The 11,090-nt window shown below is 41.6% G+C and overlaps 1 protein-coding gene across 1 annotated transcript in view; it reads left to right on the top strand.

Annotated features, from left to right (window-relative positions):
- The first annotated feature begins 231 nt into the window (after positions 1 to 231).
- DTNA (dystrobrevin alpha) overlaps positions 232 to 11,090 on the top strand; it is a 184,955-nt gene continuing 174,096 nt past the window's right edge. Inside the window, exon 1 of the mRNA XM_050915659.1 lies at positions 232 to 253. Within this exon, the coding sequence (XP_050771616.1) occupies positions 237 to 253 (17 nt within the window). The 5' untranslated portion in view covers positions 232 to 236. The remainder of the gene's footprint in view (positions 254 to 11,090) is intronic.

Here is an 11,090-nt window from a genome sequence, read left to right as displayed (position 1 = left end):
CAAAGGCATCTGCCAGCAGGACTTCAGAGGAATGTGAAACCAAATCATTTACAAGTTAAAGATAGACGCAGAATACACAGCATCTTGAGCCAGGGTTTAAATTCATCCCTCTGCGCCTGGCTTCTCGCACAGCTCTGCTTGTCAGCTTGCCTCTGTCTCCTCTAACGACTCTAATATTCCCTTAAAAATAACATCATTCTGGATTCTTTGGAATTACTAAGGTGGCAAAAGAGATCATGGTGCATACCGTAGGGTAAGTAGGAAGCTTGCCTTTGCGTACATTTGCTAGGGTGGTTCCTCTGGGCTTTGCTTCTGCTTTCAGAGCACTCGGCAGTTCCTGTAGGATGAGGTAGATATTTAAGTAATGCTTTCCCTGTGCAATTTATTCCCCCTTGTTTTCCCCATACAGATTATTTGAACTTTATTCCTCACTGAAGTGTTAACTCACAAGGTTACTTGTCTTGGCGTACCTAGGGTGTCTTGGGCTTTAATAATCTTACCATTACAGTTTTGAGTGCTGTTTTCCTATGAGCTGAATTTTGTTATATACCTTTGCTCTATTAGTGGGATATGCTATTTGAAATGCTGCTTATTATTGCAAAGTTGAAAAGCAAGTTCTTCTCCACGTTAGAGAGGATGTAATCAATGTGTGCTTGCTTGTTTGGCCGTGGTTTCACTTACCTACTATTTCCTCATGTGTGAATTTGATCACAACGCAGGGTTAATTAAATTTAACCTTTTTGTTTGTTCCCAAATAATGCATTTACTTGGTGTTTGTTTTTTGTTTTTTTTTTTTTTTAACATTTTGGCCCTCTTGTTTTCTCTGAACAAAGTCCTTCTAGCAGTAATTAAAAAATGTGCACATTCCCCTAATAGTCCTCACTTAAATAGTGAGTTTGTGAGTAAAAAGAACGTTCAGGCTATCATGTTCTTTCTACAACTTATCAGAAGTAATTTCAGTATCTAGCAGATTCATTGATCAATGTTTTTTTCAGGCTCAGATATTTCTGGTGAAGTTGTGGTGTTCCTATGGCCAAAAGGATTTTGAAATATCAGAACCTCAGTGGGAAGTTAGATGTAATATTTGTTATATAGCAAGAACTTGTATTCTGAGAGTTTCATCTGAATCTCTGCTTTGAATGAGAATCGCCTAAATGCCAGCATTGTTTTTATCATTTCTTCTGGGCATGCATGTTTTACACTCGTAGTAGAGGAGCTCCTAACTTTGGATTTGATGGCAGTTCACCCAAACATACTCAGAATACCTGACATGTTAGTACTGCCCATAATAACCGTAGGAAGTAGGTGCTGTCTGTGGATAACTGAAACGCCTAACATTTTTGGTTGTAGATATCAGTGCTGAAGAGACTCACATAATGGCAGTCTGTGCCTTGCAAAATATGTAGAACCGGGTGAACTAAAATAGAAATGTTTCCTCTGTTTGAAGGAAAGACAATGCATCTGGTATGTTTTGTTATCTTTCTTCCATTTGGTCGAGTTCATCCCTATTGATCAGCTTACCTCAATTTTGCAGAACATCTGGGTATATTTGGGTGAGCAGATCTGCTGTGAAGTGTTTTCTGCGTGGTTAAATGTAGGGGATGGAGAAGAAGGAAATGTATAACCTTTAAGGTAAATCTGGAAAAAAACAACTGCAGGGGTGAGAAATGACGTTCAAGCCAGTTCTCTTATAGTTTGTACTAGTTGGGTGTTCTTTTAACTAGCTCAGACTAGCTAAACACTTCAGTCCCATACTAAATTTCCAGGCCAACAATTACTTACATTAAGGTATCGCTATAATATTTGTTTTGGTATTGAAGTGGAAGAACTTTGAGACAAAATGTGTCAAGATGAGTAAAAACTTGCAGTGGGGTTTAGTAAAGCTGTGGTTAGTTTCTGGCTCTTGCACAGGATCCTGTGCAGCTTCGGGCAAATCGTGTGAGCTCTCAGAGCCCCTGAAAACCTGAAGGGGGTGGAAATACCTTTATTACTTTTCTGTGTTATGTATCTAGATAGCAGTTACTTGGGCTAGGCATCGCCTCTGATAAGGCTTGGCACGCTAGGCTTCTGTTTTCAGATGTACCCTCCCCAGGGCTATGGCAAAAGGCAGGAGGGAGGAGGAATCCACAGATTTGGAAGTAGATGTTCGCTGCACCTTTTATAAGCTTCCTAAACTGAAAGAGAAAAATAGACTGACATTCAGAGGTGAGCAGAAAATAGAATTAATGTTCCATGGGAAATTCCTGAGTCAGTTCAAAATTAAATTGCGTTTCCCTACCACAGTGTATTGCTTTTCAGAAGTTATAGTTCAGGAGCATGATGTTCCCATTTCATTATCTGAGACCCTTCTCCCATAATTAAATGTCCAAGAGGCACTGAAGAGCTTTGTCACAAGGAAAGCTGCTTTGTATTCTGGGAAGTGAAGCTGCCTGAAAAACCTTGTTCCTGGAAGGGAATGAGCATCTGACCCAGGAACAGGGAGTTCCCAGGGTAAACAACTACAGTGTGGTGTTGGATTGACTTGAAAAAATATATTCTGGTGTATCTAATCCGCCTGAAATAACATCTTCCAGTTGTCCCAGCAGTAAATGGAAAATCTTCAATAAACTGATATTTTCCCATAGAAAATGTTGCTGTATTTGATATAGTTTATATATTATTATAATGTTGGCATATTTTCTGAAACAGAAAATCCTTGGCCTACAGGATTTGTTGTAGCTGGCCTACAACCAGCTGTTAGGGTGAATTGTGCACGGTTAGGGTGAATATGGTACTGCATGTGTTCAATGATGATGGTACCACACAGCAGCGCAGTACTGCTGAGGCTTTTGGGTAAGGGAGTGGTAGCTTTATCAGGGCAGGACTTGGAGTTGGGACCTCTCTCCTCTCCCTCTCCCTCTCCTCTCCTTCTCTCCCTGGCCCCTTCTCCCCCACTAGCCCTCAAGTGCTCCTCAAGTGACTAGGATTTGTTGGGAAGCGGGGAGGGAGGAAGGAGAGAGAAGGAGACATCTTTTTCTTAAAGGCTTTTGTAACAAGGTGTTGCTGCGGGTGGTAACACCCTCTTCTTGATCTCCTGGACTTCTTGCCTCACTGCAAGTCTTCCCTTCCCTCCCTACCCTTTCCCAGGACCCCCGCTAACCCCACACAAGGGGAGGTGGAGAAGTGCTGCTGGGACAGAGGGGATGGGAGGCTGAGAGGGCGCCTGCCCCCAGGCCCTGCCTCTTGCTACTGCAGAGGGAGGAGAGATCATGGAGGCCCCAGTCTTCAGGGAGATCAAGCAGGGGACAGAACATTGATGAGGACAGCACAGGCCTACAGCTGAAGCATTGGTGCCTCCTGGTTTTGGGTACTGTGTGAGTGGTTGAGGTGCTACTCTGATGCTGGTACAGTGTTCATCACTAGCGTGTGCCACGCTTTCCTGCTCCAAGGAGCTGACTGACTGGTGTTGCTTAGGGCCAAGCCCTGCTTCGCCACGGCTAGTAACATGTCTGCTTCTGGAGCAGGCAGGTCATGGTCCCTCCTTTTCTATTACCATTAAGTTGTAAGTGACTTTGTCATGAGAGTTCAGAAAAATCATGCTTTCTGAGGTGAAAATGAGTTTGCAACATATTTTCCTTTAATAAATCCTATGCTTCTTTCTTTGTAAACCCTGCTAAAACCAGTGGCAGGGATATGCTCATGGGTGTTAAAAGCCTTCCTTGCTAGACTTTACAGTTATTGTATATGTTTTTCTTTCTTTCTTTCTGTCATGATCTTTTTTTCCTTTGTAAATCTTTGTTTCTAGGCTCTTCAAGATTTTTGCAGTGATCATTCTGCCATAAATAAGAAAATAGGAGTGTCATCAGGAACCAGTTGGTAAAGAGTTTAAGGAGTGTTTCCCCAAGGTTCCCTGACAATGTGCTGGCATTTTTCTGAGCTCAAAAGTACCTAGAAGCAGCTCACAGTGATACAATTTCCTTTGGGTCCTAATGAATCTGCTCCCAGCGACAGCAGCTAATTTGTTTTGGCAGAGTATGACTGTCAATGCTTTATACAATGCAGCATGCTGTAGAAAGCCTCAGTTCTGTAGTTTTGTAATTCTGTAAAAAAAGAATCCCAAAACCACCCACAACCAAAACTAATGCAATTATGATGTCCTATGCAGCCGTGTTATCACCTCTGAGTCCACGAGTGGAAACCCATGGAAGTTGCCAGTCCGAGCAGTGTCGAACCTCCTGCACTTACTATTGATTCCGGCTCCTGGTGTATCAGGGAATAAAGTACTTCCTGAGCTAATTATTACTGTATGAAGTGACTTTACCTGGAAACACAGCGATACTTCCCACTAATAGGGTGTTTAAAAATGCATCTAATTGCAGCTGTGGTAGTTGAGAGAATGCCAAATACCTAATAGTCTTGAGAAAACCATCCTCCCTGGCAGGGAGATATTACAGGAAGCCAAGTTTTACTGTATCTTTCCTGTGTCTGAACCAATTGCATGGCCTCTTGCTGCATTTGGCTATGAAACCTGAATTGGGGATTATACTCTGAGTAATAAGGAAGAGATAGGAAAGCAGCGGAAATAATGAATCTTTATTTATTAATTTATTTGTTGGCATGGTGGTAGCTGTTTGCTGAACATAACCTTCCCTAGGGCAACGGAGGGAACAAGTTGGCTTCTGTGCCTGTGATCTTTGACAAGTCGTGTAGGAGGCTTGGAGTATCCTTTTCTGAGAGCGGTGACAGTAATACTTGCCCAGTTCTGTGAAGTGCTCTGAGATCAAGGGATGAAAAGCGGTACCAAAGTGCTGCATTCTTATTTTCTTTTGTATCTTTTGTAAGGATAGGACTACTCTGGTATGAAATACCTCCTTGTAAATTTGTAAGAACATTTGCACTCAGTGGAACCTCAAAAAAAAAAAAAAAGAGAGAAAAATGAAGCAGAGACAGAAAAGTCTGTGAGCAAGTAGGCTTTAAAAACAATTTATTGACAACTTGTGACTAGTTCTTTTAAACACAATGAAAGTAAGCACAGGCAAAGCACAGAAGAACATGCTTGGAGTGAAGTTGTCCTTGAGTACTCATTACCAAATAACAGCTGCAGATAGAATTAGTAATCTTAGGCTTTCCTGCTACATTTTTTAAATATACCATTTAACAAGAATATATGCTTTCTAGTAATGACTACCTTTTCAGTCCATGTTCATTCTTAATGTGACATTGTCCTTGGAACAAGATCAGGAAACGCTTTTGATTCTTTCCAGATTTATAAAGCAATGATAGTTTGGCTATCACATGTTTCTGTCCTCCCCTTTTTTTTAATACACAACTCATTTATATTGGATTAAGAAAGCTACTGTATCATTTGTGTGATATGGAAATGTAATCCATTCCCTGGTTTTAGATAATTCTTTTTTCCTATAAATTGACTTCAGAATTACTAACTTTACATCTAAAAAAAAATGCATTCAATTACAAAGGGAACACATTGATTTAAACATTTTCTACCTTTTGAGTTGATAATTCTGAAATCTTACCACTCTTTTAACATGGAGTCCTAACTAATTTGTGTAACTGAAAGGTTCCTCACCTACTTGAGAAATTAAATTTAATCTAGGAGAGCTGGCCAGTCTTTTGCAGGCTAGAACCCAGGAAAAAAGGCACATCATAGATCCAAGTTTGAAAGCATTTATCTTGGTGTTTGATGGGTATTTTTAATTGCTATTATAATTACAAATATTTCACTTTTCTTTGAATATACACAAAGAAAATGTGTTTCCAAACAGATCAAACAAAATGCAGAGTGTTCTATGGTTTTATTTTTGTCCTTAAAAATTTGATCAATTTGCATGTCTTATTAGGGAAAATAAATCACATCAGTTTAATGCAGGTACAAGTTGCATTATGCTGGTACAGGAATGCAAGGAGAGCTTAACGGAGCTGAGAGTCAAGCCATGTACTCTGTAAACAGGTCATGTTTTTCTTTTAAAAAAAAAAAAAACAACACTTCTGATAATGCCATCTATCATGTTACTTCCCCTACAACCTATTCTGCATCCTGGCTTCACACCTCTCTCTGCCACTGGCCAGGCCATTGGTAATGCTCTTCATCCCAACCTCCAAGTCTCCTTCCCTCTAGTTCCAGCTGGAGTTGGGTGAATTTTTGGCTGACCCATTGAACACATAGTCACAGCAGCCAGGGCAGGCTGGCAGCACATCCAGAAGTGGTAATTCAGCGAAAGTCCTTGCTCCATCTCCTCCACTTGCCTACAGAGTCTCAGTTACTGAGGAGATTTCTGGAGGAGACACGTTTTCAAATACAAAAAGTTGCGTGTGGCTTGCAAGAAGCACCCTGAGCACATCTCCCATAGACCCGTGTCAGTTCAAAACAGAAGTCATCAGCAAGGTTCAGACCTTCAGCTGGTAGAGCAATCGCTTGCAGTCTTAAGCTCTAAAGCTCCCTGTGAACCATCCTTGGAGGAGGATGAAATATGCCTTTTGTTAATAAGTTCAATGGCTGTTTACTGATAGCGGCAGAAAGATAACAGTTGTACCTGCCTGCCAGATTTCAAGTTTTTGTGTGAAAGGATGGAGGAATGAATGCTTCCCAGCAAAAGAATGATGAAAGATTTTTTTAAGCACAGGTAAAACTATTTCTTTTCAATAACTTTAGCTTTGAAAATTGCTGAAAATGTGTAAATAATACATTCAGCTTGACTTTAATACCTGGTATGTAAAATTTCAGGTCAAGCATGAAATTAAGCAGAGCAACTGAAAGTTTTATAGTAGGAAGTGGGTGTAAGCAGAGGAAACTTGCTAAAATGATGATGGCAAGAAGCAATTATGTGAGTCTAGGAGATAGTAAATACAATTTCAGAAATCATACAGCTAAATAAATAAATTAGGTAGCGGATGGTTGAAAAGAATCCAAGCAAATGTGAGTTCATCATCTACATTAAATCTGGTGATGTATTCCTAAATAGAATTAAAAGTGCTAGAGTTTAAAGCCTTTTTTTAAAAAATAGTTTCCAGGCTTAGGGGAACTCTTTGCAAGACGATGCATTTTCACTGAAAGGTGAATAGGTGTCTGCTGAGAGTCATGCACAGTTACTTATAACTTGGTGGTAACTTGACTTGGACTGAATGGGCCTAATCTTTGCTGTTACACTGTTTAATATCCACCCACATTGAAACAGTGTGTTCTCTATGAAAAAGGCATAAAGTAAGTAGATAAACTGATAATTTTTCAGGCCACTCACCTTTCCTGAAAGTGGAAATAAATTCCTTGTGCACAAAGCCTCAGCTTTTGTAACTGTGCGTGTAAAGTACTAGATAAGTCATCCATGGTGTTATGACCAAGAGAAACCAAGCTTTGCCAGAAAGCAACCTCAGCCTAGCCAGGTCTGGCCATACCTATTTCACAGGTCATTAGTCCTATCCTTTTTCTGTTGTACACCATTGTAGATGACTGCTTGGGCTTGTATTAGGCATGACTACATATAATGACAGATTCAATACAGAGCAAGGAAATAAAATTGGATATCTCAGCCTTGGAAGAAATAGTCCTAATTGTTTTTCCACCCAGCCCCTGGCGGATAGAGCCGGCAAATAAAAAGAGGGGAAGGTTATGCAAATATTGGCCCGGTCCTTGCTGGATTTGCAGTATTTTTCACTGTGTGCTAATTAAGAACTACACACAACTCGGTGCCTTTTGTGAGGCAGCATCACAAGGACACGCTTGGCTCACCAGGCGCACAAAGGCTGGCAGTGGTGGTGTGTAGCTCCAGAGGGTTCACCGAGCTGTATGCTGGTAGCTCTTGACACCAGTACAGGCTGGGGAGCAACTGGTGAGACAGCAGCTCTTCAGGAAAGGATAGGGGTTACTGTGGATCTCCAGTTGAACATGAATTGGCGATGTCCACCTGTTGCATGACCTGTTGCACGATAGAAAGGAAAAAAAGAAAAGCACCATATTGGGATGCATATGGGAGTACAGCCTGCAGGGAGTAATCTCTGTGTTGGTGAGTGCTCAGCTGGAGTCCTGTGTTCAGTTTGAAGCACTGCTCTTCAAGAAAGTGCCAGCCACTTTGGAAGTGGAGGGGAGGGCAGTAAAAATGACCAGAGAGCCAGAGGACATGCTCTAGGGGAAAACCCTGAGACGTTTGTTTTCAGTGGCTGAGGAAGAGCAGCCTGTGGGGGAGCGGGTAGGAGACAGGCAGTTTTTCAAGCACAGATAGCCCAGAACAGGCTGTTGCAAAGAGGAGGCCAGTAATCTCTTTTCTGTGCCCATAGACAAAGGGAAATGGGTCTGAAGTGAAGCAAGAAAGAAGAGGTAAACCCTAGGAAAATGTTATCCCTGAAATACACTGCCAGTGGATGTTGAGGAGTCTCCCATCACTGGAGGTGTTAGGAATGGCTTTAATAAACACGAGTGAAGTGTATCTGACTTTATCTCGCAGTTGGAGGTGGATTACATATCTTTTTTACCATCCTTATGATTTGGTAATACTGGTGATAATACTGCGCACGGAATTATTTTCTTAATGAAAGACATACTTTCTAAATTCTGGTTGAAGAGATCTCTCTGCAGAGTGGTATGCGTTTTGCTGAGGTGCAGAGGCACTTAATCATCATATAATTTCCCCATTTTGAAATGTTCCTTAGGTAAGTGGTTAAGGCATAAACAGCTGGCTTTGCATTTCAGCTCAAATGTCATTGTCCTGAAATACTTGGGGACATCACTCTGTCAGCTGGCACTTGACAATCCATCCTAAATTTGAAACACGTAATTGGATTCTTAGGATGAAATCTGAGTCCCCTTTGAAGTCATGGGTTTTTATAGGGTAAAAATTTCATGCTGAGGACAGAGTGGTGTCCACTTGTATGTGCTTAGCTTTACTGTCCTAGGCAGGCCTGTTGTTTTCAGGACAAGGATGTAAGCAGTGGGTTGTAAGAGCGTGTAACCTTTGCTATGGCAAATATTTGGTTACAGAAGGAGGCCTTTGGAGTGCTTGTGTGGGTGAGCGAGAGTTTACAACAGGCATTACATGAGGTGAATTAATTAGTTTTTCCTTTTTTCAGATAACGTCAACAAAACTAATTTACACCATCTGTTCTAAAATAGAGAGAGACAGTCAGTAAAAAAGCAACATCTATTTTGGTTTTTAAAATTTCATTTGATAAGACTTTAGGCATTCTGTATTCCCTTTAGTGTAATGTAATTTTTTTTGTTTTTCTGTTTTTGGGGGGGAGGTTCTCACCCAAAATGTATTTTTTATTGCCAATGGCCTTTAATTTGCATTTAGTATTCAGATAGCTATAACTGCAAGTTAAATGTTTCTCCAGCTACTGGTTAATCCCTCCTGATGAAATGCATGCAGAGAAGTCTCCAGGTGCTATGAATTGGAATAGTTCCACTGAAAATACTCTGGCTTTGTTTATGCCAGTGTTAATTTAGAGCAAGTTCACTGTTCACAGTGTAGCTACTTTAGATTTAAAGTAGCTGATAGTCAGAATTTCATCCTCAAAAAGAGATCACATTGATGTAAAAGCTCAACGTGAATGTCAGAGCGGAGAGTTAAAATTTTGTGCCTCATAATGTATTGTTACATTTCACATCCAGATTTCTTTGCAGGCTTTTCTTAACTGTGCAATGACGTGCCCTGTGTAGGAATTGCGTGCATATACCTGAGGCTAGAATAAGCCCGCAAGGAAGCACAAACCTTAGACTTTAGGACCACCAATATATCAGTTGTTAATAACCTTACAATATTATTATAGCTAACACTAGAAACATAATTAAATCGGAATGATTTGAGACTGCCATTAGGGGGAAGAAGACGGAGGAAAACAGTTTCATCCTCACAACATCATGTTTTCATTGACCTACTTACAGTAGGGAAGAAAATGTGTCCCTTCCCGTTACAACAGAATAGGTTTGTTCAGCAATTTTATAATGCAACTGCGCAAGAGAAGACTGGCTTTCCTAACCACTCCAGGAGGATTTGGAAAGGAGAGTAATGTTATTTCACACACTTAGTACTAAGACCTGTAAGTTCCTGTCCAAGCTATAATGTTATTATAAATCTAATCAATTTGGCAGAAAGTGCTTTGACTGAAAAAAAAGGGAAAGAAAAGACTTACATTCAGAGGTGAGAGGAAAAGGGCTGTTGTTGGGCTGCAGCTGTGCAGAGGAACCTTTTATGGGCAATCACGTTTCCTTCATCTTCCCCCATACAAAGTCCCTGCCATCCCCAAGACCCCCAGACCCCCTGCCTGGCGTCCCTTGCAGCTGAGCAGCCCTGCCCTTCACACGCTGAAGGGAATGGCTACAGCCTGCTTTCGCTTCAGCAGGAGTTCCCTTGCGTGCTTCACGTCAGGGAATTACTGAAATGCATGAAGGGATGCCGTAGGGCCTGGCCCTTTTTGGATGCGCAAACTCGCACTGACACCGAGCCTCTGAAACCGTGCGAGTGTGGGCGCACAGCTTTTGGGACTGCGGGCTGAAAGTAGAGAAGTCCTCAACATCGTTGTGTGGTACGGCACCGCCTCTGCACATCCAGCGCCCCTACCGAAGTCACGGAGCAGAGGGCCACGGCTGCAGAGCCCACAGCATCTGAAACACCGCCGGGGAGAAATCCCAGGTGCTTTTGCTTCTCCACATCTGTCCCATGAGCAAACAGCGTGGGACACAGGTGTCCGGCTTACTCCGGCCACGGGGCATGGCGGTGCCCGCAGGGTAGGCAGTACGCAGGGCTTGGGGTGCAGCCCTCCTCCTCAGGACTTGTGCATGTGGTATTTAATGTTTGTTGTCTTATGCCTGGGTTAATAAACCATCTTTATCTGAAAATAAACACCTGCAGCTAGTCCTTTCTAGGCTGCTCAGGTCACATTCCTCCACAAGGTGTTGTTGGTAATTTAGTATTGTCAGAGGCATTAGTCACTGCCATAGTAGCTTAATAATGCGCGGTAGGAGCCAGCTGGTAATTAACAAATTAAAGATATCGTATACGTTTTCCTCAAATATTTCATATGTAGCAAAAATAATTAGAAGCAGAGCACTTCGAGTGTTTAAAGCTGTTTAGTATATTTAAAACATCTTGCTGTGTTAG

This window comes from Gymnogyps californianus, chromosome 2, assembly GCF_018139145.2.
Source record: "Gymnogyps californianus isolate 813 chromosome 2, ASM1813914v2, whole genome shotgun sequence".
NCBI lineage: Eukaryota > Metazoa > Chordata > Aves > Accipitriformes > Cathartidae > Gymnogyps > Gymnogyps californianus.
This window is presented reverse-complemented; position numbering and strand designations above follow the sequence as displayed.